This window comes from Chelonia mydas, chromosome 2 (assembly GCF_015237465.2).
Source record: "Chelonia mydas isolate rCheMyd1 chromosome 2, rCheMyd1.pri.v2, whole genome shotgun sequence".
NCBI lineage: Eukaryota > Metazoa > Chordata > Testudines > Cheloniidae > Chelonia > Chelonia mydas.
Genome location: NC_057850.1, coordinates 15865729 through 15885638, shown reverse-complemented (window position 1 = coordinate 15885638; position 19910 = coordinate 15865729). Strand labels below are relative to the sequence as shown.

The window sequence follows — 19910 nt, the reverse complement described above, 5'->3', positions numbered from 1 at the left end:
TGGCCAGCAGGCAGCTGAAGGAATGGCTAAAACACGAATGATGTGTTATTATGATCAGTGCTGGACCAAATCGATCAAGGTGACATTAGCTTTCCCCACAATATGAGAGCTAAATAAGTGGCGCCTCAAAGTAGCTTACCTTCCCAAAAAGATGTGAAATGACCATATCTGGAAGGGCATGAGCCCATCCTGAAATCTAAACAGTGAGAAACAGTTAAACAAGAGTCATTGACCAGCATAATCAAAAGGAAGATTTTTCAGCTAGAAGTATATCTCTGCTCTCCCAGGATTAGGTCAGATATTTACACTAGTTACTAGTAATCATGTCAAAAGGCACTACAAGTGCAAGTAGCACAAACCACACTGGAAAAGTGCCCACAGGATAGAACTCTTGGAATATCCTTGCAGTTTACCTAGTGTAAGCATATAAGCATCATAGTGAACGCACAGTAGATGGAGGAAAGAATGCCCCATACTCATGTAATCATTCCTTCTTAGAACTTTGTTTACAAACAGCCCACAAACAGCTAGGCCAATATTCTACTTTTAGGACAAACAACCTGCATCTGGATAGTGTTCCTACATTGGTACCCAAGACATATGCAGTAGTAGTTCCCAGAACAAATGCAAATAAGTTTTGAAAGGAGCAAAATCCAATGATACCACCGTGAGGCTCAGTGATTCTGAATGAGTGTTGAGAGAAGCACGGGGAATGGGACACAAGAATTTAAGTGAGCCAAGGCTATTGGGTGAGGTGATCACCTATTTTGCAGGTCAGTTAGCCCATCTTTATAAGTAGCTTTTCAGTCCCTCCCAGGTCAAGTAATGTTTGTTAATCCAGTAAAGCTCCTCTTCTGTTAAACCAAGGAGGTAAATATCTCAATCTTATGAGAAAGACTATCCTACACCCCATCTCTGGAACCAGAGCACATTTTGTCATGGCATTACAAGGTGTGCCTTGATTTGCTCAATTCAGGACTTGGCAGACAAGTTGTTTAGCCTAGAAATACCAGAGTTTTTGTAGCTTCCTCCATTTATCCATTGGAAGTTCTATATGCAGAGACTTAGAGCCACCCACCTGTTTTCTGGGGTGCAAGTATGCCCACACACTTAATATGAACATGTTACAAACATGTCCAAAAACCATGCATCTTGTCCAGTATTAGCTTGTACATACCATTTTTAGGCTTGCATTATTCTTCACTCATTTAAACGTTAGACCTTGAAGCTTAAGGTCCTTAGTATCCCTTAGTCTTTAGATTAAAATGTGGTCAGAAGATGCATGAAGATTATTATGCATTTTCCTGCATAGAGGTGTCACTTTTAAGACAGTGACACATTCTTGATGATCCTGTGTCATAACCCTCCTGGCTATTGCAGTTAATTAATGCATTTTTCCCCCGATGCCCTTAACATTTTTGAAACATGTACTTTTCCTAATTTTCAATGCCCTAGCTCACATTATGGATTTCTGGTTGGCAGGCAAAGCTATGGGCAAAGAAGGGGTTACTTACCTGTAGCTGAAGGTTCTTTGAGATGTGTGATCCCTATCTGTATTCCACTGAGGGTTTACACATGAACACACATCTTGAGCTAGAGAATTTTGAAAGTAGTAGTCTATTGGTCTGTGCATGCACCCTTGTTTACCTCCTGGTTTCAACTGAGGTAATAAAGAGCAAAGCAGACTGACTAGGCCTCCTGTTCCTTCTCCACAGCAAACTGAACAGATCCGCAGCAGAGGGGAAGAAGGGTGGGAAGTGGAACTGCACATCTCAAAGAGCCTCCGGTTACAGGTAAGTAACTGCATCTTCTTTGATTGACGGTCCCCATTGTATTCCACAGAGGGTGATTAACAAGCAGTACCTAATTCAGAGGAGGGTGCGAGGAAGAGGATGGAACAGTGGACGGGAGGACAGTCACGCCAAATGAGGCATCTGTGACAGAGTCTTGTGCCAAGGAGTAATGCGTAGCTAAGGAATGTACTACCCTACATATCTGGAAGCAACACATTGTGCAGGGTGGCTGTAGTTGATGCTTCCACTCTTGTGGAATGGGCTCTCACCCCAACCAGGTGGAGGCAATCCCAGTAGCAAAGCAGAATGCATCCCAAAATCAATTTAGAAATCCTGTGTGGAGATTGCCTGCCCCTTAATTATTCCAGCTATAGCGACAGTCTAGGAGGTTTCCTGATTCGTCTCTTCCTCTGCATGTAAAAGGCCAAGGTCCTGCAACATCAAGGGAGTGAAGGTGCTGCTCCTCTGATGAGGTGTGAAGGAAGTAGGTAAGTGTATGGGTTGGTTGAGATAAAACCAGGAAATAACCTTGGCCCTGAACCTGCAACCCAGGTTTCTACCAGAATGGTCCATGGTCCTTCTGTTCTGGTCAGTACTTGCCTATCCCTCATTGGCCACACGGCATGTACATCACAACCTTTCTTGCTTTCGCCTTTGCACTCTTCAAGCTGTGGCTCTAGAGTCTATCAACGCATGTGTCTCCCCTCCCCCCAAAGTACTCTCCACCCTCCAGTGGTGGATAGACCTGGGGCAGATTTGCAGCAGAATTCCATTCCTCCGACACTTCACAGATGCATCATTTGCTAGATGGGGTGAGCACATGATGCAAGGGACTTGGATCTCTCCGGAATCCAGAAGGCACATCAACATTCTGGAGCGTTGGGTACTATGGACAGCATGTCTCTCATCCATTCTTTCCCCATCATGTTCTCATTGTGTCTGACACCGTTTATTACAAACAGACAAGAGAGCACAAGATCAACTGTACTCAGTGTAGAAGCAGTTCATCTATGGGACTGATGCATTGCCCACAAGATCCTGTTGCCCCCAGCCTATCTTCCAGGGACTCTGATCTTCATGTACTACAGGTAGCACTGATGCTTGCTCATGTACAGAGAAGAATGTAGGCAGGAGACGCAGATCTTGAACCCAGGCATAATCCAGTATCCAGGCATAGGGACTGGTAAATGGATTCCCCAAAGTCTCTCTCCTAAAAACTACTACTATACACTAAAAACAGCAAAACCAAGAAAAACTACATGCAATTTTAAAACGGGTTGGGGTGTTTTGTTTTTTTTTTTTAAAGTCTGTCAGACAAGAGGACACTAAACAGCTCCTACTCAGACCACAAGGCAGTGAGAAGGAACTGGAGGCATGGTCAGTCCACCTCAGTTTATCACCTTGGTCAAAACCATGAGGTGAAGACAGGGTGTGAATCAATGGACACTACTTTCAAATTCTCTGGCTCTGGACACATGGCATGCATGCTGTGATGGGGCAAGGCCAGATGGTTATAGAAAAGTAAAGTAGTGGGAGATAGATATATTAGCTCCAGGCTAAACAAATCCCTGGTACCAGGATAAGCGAAATGGCAGCTGCTCCAGGTCAATTAAGACACCTGGGGCCAATTGAGAACTTTCCAGAAGGCAGGGAGAATGCTAGGTTGATTGGGACACCTGAAGCCAATCAGGGGCTGACTGAAACTAGTTAAAAGCCTCCCAGTTAGTCAGGTGGGTGTGCACATTAGGAGCTGTGGGAGGAAGTTGTGCTTTTGGAGAGGCTGAGTAGTACACACCATATCAGGCACAAGGAAGGAGGCCCTGAGGTAAGGGTGAAGTGGAGCTTGAGGAAGTGAGGGCTGCTGTGGTGGGAAGTAGCCCAGGGAATTGTACATGTCATGTTTCTAAAAGGTCAGCTACCATAGCTGATACTATTAGGGTCCCTGGGCTGGAGCCCAGAGTAGAGGGTGGGCCTGGGTTCCCCCCACTTTGCCCCCTGATTAATCACTGAGACTAGGAGAGAGACTGCAAGGAAGGATAACTTCTCCTCACCTCCCTCGCTGGCTTATGATGAAAATGGCTCAGTAGACTGACCCTTGTCTCTAGAAAGAGAAGAGTTATGTGGAGGGTCACAGGGAGCCTCTGAGGCTAGTGAAATCTGCCAGGAAACACAGGACCCATGGAGGCAAGGACAGAGCTTTGTCACAATGCATAAACCTGCTAGTGGAATATAGATAGGGACCATCACTTGAAAGATGGAAAACTATATACTGCACTGGCTTGTACAATGAAATTGTTTCCAGATCTAGATCTCAGCTACATATTTTTCCACCTCAACAAAAGCATTTACAATAAATTGACAGCTACAGTACAATGGCACTGCTGGGTACAGCTACAGCAGTGGTCACCAACTGGTCTATTGCACTCAATTGGTCAATCCTAGAGGAACTCCCAGTTGATCGCAATCTCCGGCGGTGCAGTGTGGCTGCTGCTAAGGCAGGCTCCCTGCCTGTTCCCAGCCCCATGCCGCTCCTGGAAGTGGCCAGTGTGGCCCTGCAACCCCCTGCCCCAGCCTGGAGCTCCCTTCTCCACCCCAATCCTCAGGCTCAGCCCAGAGCCCCCTCCCACACTGTTAACCCCTTAGCCCCAGCCCAGAGCCTGCACCCCCTCCCAAACCCCTACCCCAGCGAAAGTGAGGGGGAAAATGGAGTGAGTGGGGCAGGGTAGATCTTGGGTTGCCCTTAAATTCAAAAAGTGATCTTGGGCATAAAAGGGTTGGAGACCACTGAGCTACACTTTATCAACCCTACAGAAAGTACTCTAGTTAAAACTGAGGAATGGAACCAAAAGCAATTATCCTTTAATATTGCAGCCACAATTTTAATAAGGGAATACAAACTGAAAAAAGCTTAGCTAAAATCTGATGTGACATTTTAAGAGCCCATTGTTCAAGTGCAAACCTTTTAAAAAAAACAAACCAGCCAGATTGCATGTGATTTTTTTTTTAAATTTTTTTTACCTTAGTCGCTGCCCAGTCCATCCATCCTTCAGCACAAGGGTTTACATTGATGAGAACTAGTCCTTCCACCATTTCTGGATTGTTCAGCTGCAATTTAGGAAATCATGTGAACATGCAAGTCACCAGATATATAACAGTACAGAGTTTAAATCAGAGGGATAATCATTTTGGGGCAGGGCATTGGGAAGTATAATTTTATCATGTGAAAGAGAGAAGCTTTGTCTTTACTCAAAGTAATTTGGCTGGACAACTTTGATAATATTTAACTTCTTCACTTTAATGGGAATTCTCTACCTTAAATTTAAGAAACCACCAACCACAAGTTAACTGGGTAGAGCCCTGGGTTTAACAGATCTAATCTTTTGAATTAGCCATCCTGCAGATCATGTTATTTCACTTTAAAAACTTGACTGCTTAAATAAGTGGGTATGGCGGGTAGGAAGTATTTACATAGGCTACAGGTGTCATGTAGGTTAGCTTCAAGGCAGCTCCATGAAACTTACAGCAAACCTAGTTAAGATGTAGGCACCAGCTCCAGTTCCCATTCCAATAACACTTTTCAGCCTATACAGAGCAGTTATGTGCAACAAAACAAAAAAGCGTGTCAGTAAAAGTGCACTGAAACAAACAAGTTCCATCCAACCAATTTCTCCCTTTTAGGTAACACCTCCTACATGCCAGTTCATGATTACATAGTGGGTCAGCAGCTGGTGTAAATGGTCACAACTGCATTGACTTCAGTGGGGCTTTGAAAATGTACAACAGATCTGCTCCTAGCAGTTAGCAAAGTAACTTAGTGCTCTCTTGGTTTCAGCTAAATAGTTATATTCATGGGACATCTGTCCATCTGCATTCCGGTAATAGTGACAGTTACAGGATTTCTTTACAGAAATATACTGGGTGAGCTATAGTATTCTGATTCTGGAAGGGAAATCAGCTGCCCTGATTTGCAAGATTTCCCTGGCAAATACCAAGGCTTATTTTAACAGCCTCCTATCATGACTATGGGACAATGTCACCCCAATCTTTTCTTTCTTCAGCAGTGAAAGTGAAAGGCTGTTATGCCAGTTATCAGGCAATACATAAGTTACCAGAATACACTGAACTGAAACTAGTCTTATGAATAACTTGCACAGCATATACCAATAAGGTACGAATAGTACCAATTTCAGTTCAGTGCAAATTAAAACATTTTACTACAGTAGAAGGGGAGAAAAATCAGTACAAAACAAGTCATACAATATTTTAATAAAAACCTGACACAAGACTGGTGTACTCTAAATCAGTGACATTAAGAAGTGGGAAAAATATATATATATATATATATATATATATATATATACACACACACACACACACACACACACACACACACCAAACAGGCTTGTTTAACATTTATCTGAATTCAAATTAGAATGTCTTGCTCTGAGAGGCTAGATGCTAGAAATTTAGTGATTCAGAGTCTTACACTGAACTACTGACACATTTGATGACATTAAATTTTCAAGATGACAACTTTATTACTGTTGGAGCAGGGAAAGCTTAAGACAAAAGGAGTTCTGTCCAAGTTTCTGCAATAAGTAGTCTGCACCATGAACAATTTAAATTAAACTAAATGAGAAGTCTACCCAGAGACAAATTTGAAATATAGTTTGCAAATTTTTTGAACAAGCAATAACTGAACAAGACTTCTCAAAACAAGGAGAAGTGCCAGTAAAACTAACTACTTTTAGAAAAAAAGGACAAGTGCAATATAGGGAATAAGGTGGAAATTAAAAAGAAGAATGACAGTGAATCAATCTTTCTAAAAAGGATTTATGAAGAGTTGGGACAAAAATTGAGAAGCAGCACATGAAAATTTCAGTTTAGAAGCTGGACACATTCTCCCAAAAGTTAGGCGAACTTGCTTATCTATTCAGTACACCACATGCTGAAGAAACTGTCAGAACACCAGAGACCAAAATGGAGGCTGAATGACAAGTATACCACTCTACTCACCCAAACTGTTTTAGGATCCCAGGGAGCATTTCTGCCAGCTGATCCATGGAGGGATACATGTATCTACAGGGAAAAAAGGTATTGGTAAAATTTGTAATTACCCACCAGTAGGGTTTCATCCACTGGATCAGATGGACATTTAAGACTAAAGTAAAAAGATGTAGGTGTTATAGATGTAATACTTTGCACTTCTGGATCAATTCAGGCAAAGATCTGAAAGTGATTTTACAAAAAATTAAGCCTTGGCATTGGTACAATGGAGAAGTCATTTTGCAAATGGGGTAAGTAGGGCTGGCAGGAAAGTTACATTTCATTAAAAAACTAAGTTTTATTTGTTTTTGTTCATATATGGAACCAAAGCCATCATGAGTTTTTGTAAAACACAACCTGGTGGTTGGGGCACTCACTCAGGACATGGGAGACCCAGGTTCACATCCCTGCTCTGCCTGATTTGGAGCTGAGACACAGCCCAGACAAATGCCTTAACCATTAGGCTACAGCAGCAGTTTCTCCATCTCTGCAGTTGCAGCCATTCCCCTCTGTGGAAATAAAATACTCACTGGCCCAGAAAAACTGACTGTATAGCCCAGGGGTTAGGGCACTTCACCTGGGTTGCAGAAATTAAGTAGAGCTAGGATTTAAACTTGGATCCCCCACATCCCAGGTAAGTGCCTTAACCACCAGACTACTGGCTATTGTACTCCTCCCCCCTACCCAGATCCTGGCTGATCTGTATTCACAAAACATTGCAGTTTCAACAAAACTGCATTTTGATAGAAAAAAGTTTAGTAAAAAAAATTTGACCACCAACTCTCAAGGTAAGTGACTTGCCTAATGCCACTAGTTTTGTGGCAGGAGCAATTAAATTCAGAACTCTTGACTCTGTCTTGTTGTTTGGTCATTAGATGCTTCCTCAGAAAGGAGGCTGGTCATTGATTTTAGGCAGTAAAAAAAACAAAAAAAACAAAACCAAACTCCCCCTTTAGATCTGAAATACAAATTTTGTACCAGTCATTCATCACATGCAATCTTAACTATGGAACTGTTGTGACACCTCCAAAAACACACACACACACACACAGCTGAGTTTAGTGATCTCAGGATTCACTGGGCTCAGTTTCCAGATCTGCCAATACTTCAGTACGTTCCTAACTTGTAGAAGTGCTGCAAGTGTTAACATCTGTTTCAGAAAAAAATACTTCTAAACACTTGCAGGGAGGGCACCAAGCCCGCCACCCCCACCCCGAACTAGAAGTTGTTTACAAGTAATTCATATTGGGGAAACTAATAACTCAGTTCAAAAAAAGTCACCCACAAAGGAATATGCCTAAAACCAAAAAGTATAGTTGTTCACCTGGAGTTTGAAGCAAAACTCCTGTCTATGTGCTGGGAGAAAAAGTGGTGCAAGATGAACTACTGCTACTGGTTCAGCTTACAGAGCATATTTCAGAAAAAGTTTTATTTTTTATGTAAATTTTTCTACACTTTTTTTTCTGATGCTTTTTTAGGCTTGTTAAACAGTAGGAAATAAAAACGTACCCTGAAATCCCACCATGCAGTGAATAGGCTGGAGAAGTTTAAGGGTCAAATTCACTGTGGATAGAAATTGGTGCAGCTCTATTAAAAAAGTCAGTAGAACTATGCCAGCTTGCCCCCAAGGGTTTTAAATAAGCCCTTTTGCCTTAACTGTGCTTCATTATTAGCATTAACCTATGGCAAGTCTAACAGTCAGCTTGTCTAAGAGAATCAGCTAATGACTAGCTGGGCAATACTTTGGGAACTAACTCATTACTAACTGGCCAGAATTTTAATATCTTGAAGTACTGGTCCCTACAAGGGCAATACTACAGGACTTTTATAGAATGTGTCCAAGTGGATTTTGTTTTGGAATCCAAGAAATATCCCACCAGAGTAGATGTTATTGGGGTAAGCAAATAAAGCCCTTGCTGGCTAGTGTTCAATAACTGATGAGCCTCTCAAAAACACTAGGCAGAAAACCAGTTCTCCTGTGAAGTGTCTACTTTCATCCATTATCAATTTCCTTGAGGTGAAGCTATGTTGGGTCATGAAAGAGGTTTTGTATATTGGGCAAGAGAGGAACGGTATTTGGCTTCCTACTTCCCCTTTAGCCACAAGCCCCCACTGGCACTTAACTGTAGGTTAGAACTACATTTAAAAGTTTTGAACAAAGGAGGCTTTGTCTCAGTGATGCCAACTGGGGCAAAAAGGAGGAATGCCACCATCCCTGCCCTCCTACCCACCTGGTTTTTGCACTTGCTCGAAGTTCCATAGGCCATGACCTGACCACTTTTAAGAAGAACCATGCTTAATACAATTGCTGCTGGAGCATTACTCTGGCCACATGGTTGTAATGTCACTAAAATTTGACCCACCATTCCTCTGTACCGACAGGAGGGGCAGCCAGGCCAAATTTTAGTAGGTGGCATTGCAAACTGGCTAATGAGGTTGCAATGCCACTCAAAGTTGGCCAAGCTGCCCCAGATAAAGTGGCAGCCGAGCCAAAGTGTGTTGCAACCTGGCATACAAAGTGTTCCAGTACAGCAGCATGCAGGGGAGTCCACAGAGAACTCAACTCCGGTGGCACTGGCTCACACAGAGTAAAAGAGAGGGGAGACTTCCTGGTTGAGAGAGACAAGGGTCTCTGCAGGGAGACTGGAAGGAGGGATGAGCAGGGACCAGAATGGGGTCCCGGACTGGGAGACCAGCTAGAATTTGCCACCCCACTTCAACAGCGAGAAACATGAATTGACACCACACTGCTATCTCTACCCACTTTGGGCTAGAAAACAAAAAAAGTGTTTGCGCATTTGTAAAGTGTTTTCAATTATTTCTGCCAACATGATTTAAGAACATATGTACAGAAGACAAACTGGCACAGGTGAAGAATCTAATCCAGTGGTCCTGCCAGAGACTGAAGGGACATTCCTGACAGGCCACTCAAAATGACAGCAAGCACCAAAGAGAGAAGATACTCTACAACATGTACAAATTGCATTTGTTTCCTAATTGCATTTGTTTCCTAACTAGTGAAAGCAAGAACACTGTTGGCTGTGGTACATGTAGTCTTTTCAGCAATGTCAGCAAGGGGTGTGATGGGGGGAGGAGGGAGAAGAGAACCACCATTTCTATACTGGCAAAAGCCCTAGTGTAGATACAGTTGTCCTGCCAGGTACCCTTGCTTTGTCAATATACCGGATTTCACTCAAACTGGTATGAACTAGCTAGCTTAGACTAGGCCTTTGTCTATGAAGCCACAAACTCCAAGGTGTGTTTTTTATTATTAAGTCTGTTATAGGAAATGGGCAATGTTAGTGGTTAGGTTGCTTTGAAGCACAAAATCCACAAGACTGAGTAGATGAGACAGCTATTGCACCAAGTACACTGAATTCACACAAGGCCAGATTATCAGATGCTCTAAAAAAAAAGTCTGTGTAGCTTCAGTTACATCAGTGGAGCTATGTCAGTTTATGCCAGCTGAGAATCTGGCCCACAATCTTTTCCAACAAGACTTCTCACTGCCACACAGCTTAAAAGTAAGGGATCTAGCCCAACTTCCATAACATGGGTAAAAGCTCATTAATTAGTACTATTATACCTAGCTCTTACACAGTACAACTCTTACTTCATTTGCCCATTTCCCTTTGCCTGTTGGCAACTCCTCCTATATTACGTTGATTATCCAAAATACATCTTAATTTAAGGCAATCCAGTCTTGAGAGACACACTTTGGCCAAGATAATCCTTTTACATGTCGGCAGGCTTTACTAGTACAAGAAAAGATTTACACCAAACATGACAAAGGATTTTCAGGAGGGTTACAAGACAATGCTCAAGAGTTCACAGCCTAAGATGTATAATGCATCCAATTTGCTGAATATTAAAAATAGTTCCTTAACAGGATTTTCCAAATAGCACTAGTATTTTAGTTTATCAAATCTGTTTACCAGCACTTCCCAAATCTCCCAGTGGGGGAGATTTAGGTTGGATATTAGGAAAAAAACTTTCACTAGGAGGGTGGTGAAACACTGGAATGCGTTACCTAGGGAGGTGGTGGAATCTCCTTCCTTAGAAGTTTAAGGTCAGGCTTGACAAAGCCCTGGCTGGGATGATTTAATTGGGGATCGGTCCTGCTTTGAGCAGGGGGTTGGACTAGATGACCTCCTGAGGTCCCTTCCAACCCTGATATTCTATGATTTTACCTCTTTTTTAAAGAAAGTAATTTCTCAATTTTTGTGGTGTCTTTAGACAGTGTTAAATACCTATATTGTTTTTACTCTGATTTCATTTTATGTTTGTACTTTGGATAGATATAGCTATGAGGGAACAAGTTACAGATCTACTGCAATAGTAGGAATAAAGAGCTGGAAAACATTCTTTACAGATGAAATTAGTTGATTCATAATTTAAACTGACCAAAGCACAGACTGCTTTGAAAACCACTTTGGGAGCACAGTCTCATTAGTTTTAAGGAAACAGGATATTAAAGTGTGGATTTGCAGACTGACTCTGATCTCTCACACCGACTTAAGTGAAGATTCTCTACAGATAATAGTTCAAAACATACAGAAGTTTTCATAAATTCTTTAAATTAAAACTGCAGATCAAGAATATTCTTTTCTGACCACTCAACAAGCCAACCCTGCAAGCACCAAGATCTTTCCCCAGCTCCAACTCACCCAGCTGGGAAAGATGCTGCTCCATCTTGTTGCCCTGGTGCATCCACATGACAGACTGCGAAATGTTGTGTTATTTCCTGCATATCTTCAAAGTTGAAGAGGGGGTTGAAGCAAGTTTTGTCTTAGAGGGAAAAAGAATGTAACAGTCATTAAGATGAAAGACTGAATGGCTTACACAGTTGTAATGCAGACATCACAAGAAACTGCAATTTGAGAGTTTGTATGAGTATTTTAGTCTGCGTTTCTTTAAGTTTAAGATAAATGGTGTTACTTTACTACTTTAACACCTTGAGGCAGAAAGCTGAACAGTTCAAGAAATTTTTTCAAGTTAGTTAAATTCTGGTACTCGGTCAAAATTTGTGGCAGACCAAAGTCTCAAGGAAATTCCTGACATGAAAGTTAAACTAGAAGTCAGGTGGGGCAGAAGCATTTAGCCCAGGATTTGTTTAATAACAAAAAAATTCCATTTTACTTCACTTTAGTCATCTTAGAGAGTTATAATAAAAGTGAAAAAGAAAGCAAATCCAAAGTAGTAGAGCTGACAGTCAATTATCTTTTTTGCAGAGTTCTCTTGTCCTTAACTCCAAGGACTGCAAGTTACACCATTCTAGTCTGAAGTTTCCTATGCTAGCTACAAGCAGAGTACATTAAAATGAAAATGTTTTACAGGAATACTATGAAGCAGATTAGGCCTAAACATTTAGGGTTCTTTAGAAATATGAACTTCTCACTTTAAGGTTTCAGCAGAAGCATGTTTAAGGTTTATTCATTTCCTCCTGAATTTAAAACCCAATGCCAGCTGTATTGCACTAGGGTGAGACCCAGCAAGAAATAACCTATTTACACTGTTAAACATGAAAAGAAATTCAGAAGTTATCCATTTGTGGTGCATTGCCCAAGTTATTTTTTAATCCTTCCCTTGTTAAAATGCAAGGTAAGGAACAGCAAAGTTACTTAATTTTTTTTCTGCTATCAACCTCTTTAACATCACATGTAACTGAACTGAGTAGTTTTAGTATAAAATGTGATGAACAATAGACCTTTATAGCATAAAGACAGATTTTTCTTCCTTCCTAGATAAAAATCTTACAATCTCAACTATTAAGGCCAAGAGGCCACCTGTCCCTCCCTAATCCATGGAAAATACAAAATGAAGTATAGGGATACTTCTGTCAAACTACCATGAAGAAATGAGTTACAATAGGCTTACTGATGGAAAGTAAACTCTTTGGAGCAGGGACCATGACTGTGTGTTTACACAGTTCAATGAACCCCTAATTCTACTTGTTGTAGCGCCTACGGGTCTAATAGTAAACATTAATAACTGAGTAAAGAAATGCCAAGTCTTGTGGAGTGACAGTGGCAAAAACATATTTGGTATTAGATCTGATTTTTTGGTCTAACTGGCTTTTTATTAGATTGCATCTATACAAGATTAAATCATGCAGCACTGGAGAAGAAACGTCATACTTTGTGCTGACACCATTTCATCATCCATTGATTTATTCTGGTTTGAATCTATACAAAGTTCTAGAATCCTGACACATACATAGCTAAATACTTAAAAACCCTCAGCAGCATTAGGACAAAATTCAAAAAAGGAGTCTTCCACAAGCTTCTTTTCACCCTTTTGTCATTTTGTGACGTATACCCTTTTCCTGTTCCAAAATCCTTATCAAGCACATGTTGCTGCATGGTCCTTGGAAGATTCCCAAATATAGGCTATTTTTGACCCAGAGGTCCTTCACCTTTTACCTAGAAAGATTTTGTTTATAGGTACAAGGATTATACAGGAGGGGAAAATCTCTGCTGATGGGAAGGCATGAGATGCACTGTCCTAGGCTTGGGGGTTCCACGACCACCACTCCCAAGAGAAGGAGGCTGGTGGTGGTTGGGGACTCTCTCCTCAGGGGGACTGAGTCATCTGCCACCCCAACCAGGAAAACTGAGAAGTCTGCTGCTTGCCAGGAGCTAGGATTCACGATGTGACGGAGAGACTGCCAAGGCTCATCAAGCCCTTGGATCGCTACCCCTTCCTGCTTCTCCGCGTGGGCACCAATGATACTGCCAAGAATGACCTTGAGCAGATCACTGCGGACTACGTGGCTCTGGGAAGAAGGATAAAGGAGTTTGAGGTGCAAGTGGTCTTCTCGTCCATCCTCCCCATGGAAGGAAGAGGCCTGGATAGAGACTGTCGAATCGTGGAAGTCAGTGAATGGCTACACAGATGGTGTCGGAGAGAAGGCTTTGGATTCTTTGACCATGGGATGGTGTTCCAAGGAGGAGTGCTAGGCAGAGACAGGCTCTAACTAATGGAGAGGGAAGAGCATCTTCGCAAGCAGGCAGGCTAACCTAGTGAGGAGGACTTTAAACTAGGTTCACTGGGGGAAGGAGACCAAAGCCCTGAGGTAAGTGGGGAAGTGGGTTACTGGGAGGAAGCATGAGCAGGAGCATGCGAGAGGGCAGGGCTCCTGCCTCATACTGAGAAAGGGATGATCAGCAACTTCTCAAGTGCCTATACACAAATGCAAGAAGCCTGGGAAAGAAGCAGGGAGAACTGGAAGTCCTGGCAGTCAAGGAATGATGTGATTGGAACAACAGACTTGGTGGGATAACTCACATGACTGGAGTACTGTCATGGATGGATATCAACTGTTCAGGAAAGACAGGCAGGGCAGAAAAAGGTGGGGGAGTTGCATTGTAAGTAAGGGAGTAGTATGACTGCTCAGAGCTCAAGTATGAAACTGCAGAAAAACCTGAGAGCCTCTGGTGTGAGCAACAAGGGTGATGTTGCCGGAAGAAAGCCTCGTCCACCTCATCCCCCTGGTCCGGTGGTCTATAGCAGACTCCCACCACAACTCACAGAAGTTACTAGATCACAGGCCCTGGTTCTCATGGGAGACTTCAATCACCCTGATATCTGCTGGGAGAGCAATACAGCGGTGCACAGACAATCCAGGAAGTGTAGGGGACAATTTCCTGATGCAAGTGCTGGAGGAACCAACTAGGGGCAGAGCTCTTCTTGACCTGCTACTCACAAACCAGGAAGAATTACTAGGGGAAGCTAAAGTGGATAGGTACCTGGGAGGCAGTGACCATGAGGTGGTCGAGTTCAGGATCCTGACATAGGGAAGAAAGGAGAACACCAGAATACGGACCCTAGACTTCAGAAAAGCAGACCGACTCCCTCAGGGAACTGATGGGCAGGATCCCCTGGGAGAACAACATGAGGAGGAAAGGAGTCCAGGAGAGCTGGCTGTATTTTAAAGAATCCTTATTGAGGTTACAGGGACAAACCATCCCGATGTGTAGAAAGAATAGTAAATATGGCAGGCGACCAGCTTGGCTTAACAGTGAAATCCTTGCTGATCTTCAACACAAAAAAGAAGCTTACAAGAAGTGGAAGATTGGACAAATGACCAGGGAAGAGTACAAAAATATTGCTCGGGCATGCAGGAGTGAAATCAGGAAGATCAATCACACCTGGAGGTGCAGCGAGCAAGAGATGTTAAGAGTAACAAGAAGGGTTTCTTCAGGTATGTTAGCAACAAGAAGAAAGTCAAGGAAAGTGTGGGCCCCTTACTGAAGGAGGGAGGCAACCTATGATAGAGGATGTGGAAAAAGCTAATGTACTCAATGCTTTTTTTGCCTCTGTCTTCACGAACAAGGTCAGCTCCCAGACTACTGCACTGGGCAGCACAGCATGGGGAGGAGGTGACCAGCCCTCTGTGGAGAAAAGTGGTTCGGGACTATTTAGAAAAGCTGGACGAGCACAAGTCCATGGGGCTGGATGCGCTGCATCCAAGAGTGCTAAAGGAGTTGGCGGATGTGATTGCAGAGCCATTGGCCATTATCTTTGAAAACTCATGGCAATCGGGGGAGGTCCTGGATGATTGGAAAAAGGCTAATGTAGTGCCCATCTTTAAAAAAGGGAAGAAGGAGGATCCTGGGAACTACAGGCCAGTCAGCCTCACCTCAGTCCCTGGAAAAATCATGGAGCAGGTCCTCAAGGAATCAATTCTGAAGCACTTAGAGGAAAGTGATCAGGAACAGTCAGCCTGGATTCACCAAGGACAAGTCATGTCTGACTAATCTAATTGCCTTCTATGATGAGATAACTGGCTCTGTGGATGAGGGGAAAGCAGTGGATGTGTTGTTCCTTGATTTTAGCAAAGCTTTTGACATGGTCTCCAACAGTATTCTTGCCAGCAAGTTAAAGAAGTATGGGCTGGATGAATGCACTATAAGGTGGATAGAAAGTTGGCTAGATTGTCGGGCTCAATGCGTAGCGATCAATGGCTCCATGTCTAGTTGGCAGCCGGTATCAAGTGGAGTGCCCCAAGGGTCGGTCCTCGGGCTGGTTTTGTTCAATATCTTCATGAATAATCTGAAGGATGGTGTAGATTGCACCCTCAGCAAGTTTGCAGATGACACTAAACAGGGAGGAGAGGTAGATATGCTGGAGGGTAGGGATAGGATACTGAGGGCCCTAGACAAATTGGAGGATTGGACCAAAAGAAATCTGATGAGGTTCAACAAGGACAAGTGCAGAGTCCTGCACTTAGGATGGAAAAATCCCATGCACCGCTACAGACTAGGGACCGAATGGCTCGGCAGCAGTTCTGCAGAAAAGGACCTAGGGGGTTACAGTGGATGAGAAGCTGGATTGAGTCAGTGTGCCCTTGTTGCCAAAAAGGCCAATGGCATTTTGGGCTGTATAAGTAGGGGCATTGCCAGCAGATCGAGGGACGTGATTGTTCCTCTCTATTTGACATTGGTGAGGCCTCATCTGGAGTACTGTGTCCAGTTTTGGGTCCCACACTACAAGAAGGATGTGGAAAAATTGGAAAGCGTCCAGCAGAGGGCAACAAAAATGATTAGGGGACTGGAACACATGACTTATGAGAGGCTGAGGGAACTGGGATTGTTTTGTCTACGGAAGAGAAGAATGAGGGGGGATTTGATAGCTGCTTTCAACTACCTGAAAGGGGGTTCCAAAGAGGATGGATCTAGACTGTTCTCAGTGGTAACAGATGACAGAACAAGGAGTAATGGTCTCAAGTTGCAGTGGGGGAGGTTTAGGTTAGATATTAGGAAAAACTTTTTCACTAGGAGGGTGGTGAAACACTGGAATGCGTTACCTAGGGAGTGGTGGAATCTCCTTCCTTAGAAGTTTTTAAGGTCAGGCTTGACAAAGCCCTTGCTGGGATGATTTAGTTGGTGATTGGTCTTGTTTTGAGCAGGGGGTTGGACTAGATGAGCTCCTGAGGTCCCTTCCAACCCTGATATTCTAGGATACTCAGAATTCAAGCCACTTTGTCCCTTAAAAACAGGGTATTAAGGAAATGATGTCTATGAGAGGCAAGAGTGGCTCCACACATGCCAACAATTAGTCTTTTGATAGCTTTCTACTAAGATAAATGGCATCAAAGGGCACCACTTTCTGCTCCTATTTGCCTGCATTCAGGCTCATTTCCTTCCTCCTGACTGCCAGCTAGCCCAAAGTCTACCATGAACAAAATCTGGGCCCCTTGTTCCTCTGTACCTCCATATTGGTTTGTTTTATACAGTGGCTCACAGTGAAGTCTGGGATGCAGCAAAGGCCAGTCTGGATCAACCTGCACTGATCAACAATTTATTGGCAAGCTGCCACACCAAGATCCTAATTTTACCCCTGAAAACAAATGTGCTGCAAGGATCATGGCAGGCTGTAAGTTAAAGAACCACAAAGTGATCAGCTGTTACAGCTGGCCATCACTGTGCTGTTGTATGAAAGATCACACTTACGATTCAATCCAATATCATGGTATGTTAGGATGGCAGGCCTGTTTCCTTTGGGAGTCCCATACATAGTAACATGGACAGAGCCATGAAGGGTCTCAACATCTTGCTCCTGCAAATAAGAAACAAGTGATTACTTATTTAAATGCTTCACTCAGACACTCACTTGATCTTTTGCATCATGCACATCCAGCATAATTTGGACATCATTCAAAGTGAAAGGAAAAACAATAAGGAACTCATCACAGCAATATTCAGACTCTTGATACAGACACCAAGTTCATGGTCATTTTTATCTTATGGGATAGATGGCAAGAGCACTGGATGTTGTCGATAGAGGTTTTAAAATTGGACTAAGAAAGACTGGGGGGGTGCCATACATTTTGCTGCTTCTGTAGGCCAAGCTTATTGCACACACAAAGGGCCCATTGTATCCCTCCATTCTCCACCACAAGCTCCATATGCCATCCTCCCATTCCCCTCTATTTTAGAGACTCAATGCAACCCTCCTTCATGCCAAGGCCAGGATGTCCCCCCATACCAGAATTGATCATTCCCCACATTCTAGGGGTTGTGCCCCTCATTCCCCCTCCATGCCAGAGGATCTGTCTGTCTCCCACCAGAGTCCCCCATTCTACCCCCACCAGGTGTTTTACATGCTTCTCCAATCCCACATGCCTGCCACCCTTTCCATCCCAATCATTCTTTTTCTCCTTTCTTTGGTCTTTCAGGAAGTCAACATTTCTCAAAATGTACTGAGAAAATGGGCAGACCTAAAGTGAAGCGTACTGTTAATGCTGGAATGCATTAATGGACACCATCAACTGGTTATTTGATCTACAAACAATTAAATGGGCAACTGAAGTGACTAGCTCAGCTAACCAGATGCTAGGGTCTAATGTGTTGTTGCCCCCCCCCCCCCCATTTCTTCCTTTCAGTTTTCCAATTATCACCAAAAAAACCCAACATTCTGCCCTCTAATGCCTTGAACACTCCCTGAAGTTCTGGGATTGACTGGATATGGTGTTCAAAAGTTAATGTTACATTATCCAAAGAAATAAAGGCTATGAAGTGACTATAAGGCCTTGCAAACTTGGACAATAAATAACCACCATTAACAGCCTGTACAGAAGTCACAGTCAAATAGACACATGTAGTACTGTTGTAGCCATGCTACACTGTGGTGCTTGTCATGACTATAAACATAGCCCTCTACTTTAAAGAATAAGTTTCACTATGGCAAAGTGCCCAGTGAACTTCACTGATTTTTACTGTAAGCATCCACACAAAAAAAGTGTCACACTCAGAGATGCAGTCATCCTAATATGTCTGTGGTCAGTACTAGATAAAACCACTCCATGAGTGTTATTATAACTAGTGGTAGCCCAAATCTTAACTCCATTAGAGGAAGACACTAAAATACAAATTAGTACAAATAAAAACAGACATCTCTCGCTATGCCTACAAGTGTTAAATGACAAACCCTTATACTGTACTAGTCTGAAGTTTAGACTGACAGCACTCTGAGGGAGGCCATTGTTAGGGGGCTACATGTCTCATTAAGCAGTTATCAGTAGCTTGCTCCTGGGGAAATTCTGCACCACTGTGAAATGCAGAATTTTGCAGAAATTTAATGTTGTGTGTGCATAATTTCTCCCTCTTTCCCCCCAGAAATGGGCTGCAGTGCTGCTGGCTGCCACTAGATCCAGCTCACACATAGAAGACACTGCTGGGGGGAGGGAGCTAGAGGGTTCCTGGCAGCTGCAGTTCCCAGCACACCCTGAGGGAAGGAGATGGCAATGCACAGGCAACTCCATGCAAGCCTGAGACCAAGTATCTGGCTGTTTCTCCCTCTGGATCCCTGGGCTCTGGTGGGGAGGGAGCAGGTGTCGGGGGGAAGGGAACGCTTGTACCTGGGCTGGGGGACCTTGCAACTGGGCTTGAGTGCACTGGCTGGGAGGGCACCGTAGCTGGGTGTGTGTGGGGGGGAGGGGGAAGAGTTGTGGATGTTTGGCTCCCTAGCTGGGCTCTGGGGGAGGGAGGGGACAGAGAAACTGGAACTGGGTTTTCATAGGGGTTTCTTTAACTCACTATTCCTGGGGCAATTGTGTATTTGTATTGTTACAGACATACTTACTGACTGGTATTTTGAAACCTATTACCAAAATATTTGAAACTGATGCGATTATGTAATGTTATTTTGACAAATAAAATTGGCAGAATTTTAAAAATATTGTGTGCAGAATTTTTTGTTGCAGATTTTTTGCACAGAATTAATTTTGGGTGCAGAATGCCCCCTGGGAGCAGTAGCTATAGGAGTTGTGGTTCAATCTTGTACTAAAAAGTCTAACATCTGCATGATTTTTTTTTAAAAAAATCAGTTTGAAGTTTTCAGCTGATCATACATACATGCGACCATTAGTACAAAATTCTCGACTTAAGTCTTAGGTTTTAAATGCCAAAAAAGGTGGTGGTGAATATAGGAGTTTGTGAAATATTTTATTCACGTTTGTTGTCTACATTATGATTGACAATGCTTATCTAGTGATATGTACTTACAATACTTATGAGATGTCAAATGTTTTCAGTCCCATAGCATACTCCACCCTACCCACAGTTAATA

At 43.1% G+C, this 19910-nt stretch overlaps 1 protein-coding gene across 2 annotated transcripts in view; it reads right to left on the bottom strand.

Moving 5' to 3' along the window:
• The window catches only part of NDRG1 (N-myc downstream regulated 1), a 66584-nt gene that overhangs the window by 11255 nt on the left and 35419 nt on the right, over positions 1-19910 (bottom strand). For both annotated transcript variants that reach the window (XM_037891980.1, XM_043539061.1), the window contains 6 exons: positions 17294-17399; positions 11507-11627; positions 6810-6872; positions 5315-5375; positions 4812-4898; positions 140-196 (listed from right to left, as the gene is read on the bottom strand). In XM_037891980.1, coding sequence (XP_037747908.1) covers positions 140-196; positions 4812-4898; positions 5315-5375; positions 6810-6872; positions 11507-11627; positions 17294-17399 — 495 coding nt within the window. The remainder of the gene's footprint in view (positions 1-139; positions 197-4811; positions 4899-5314; positions 5376-6809; positions 6873-11506; positions 11628-17293; positions 17400-19910) is intronic.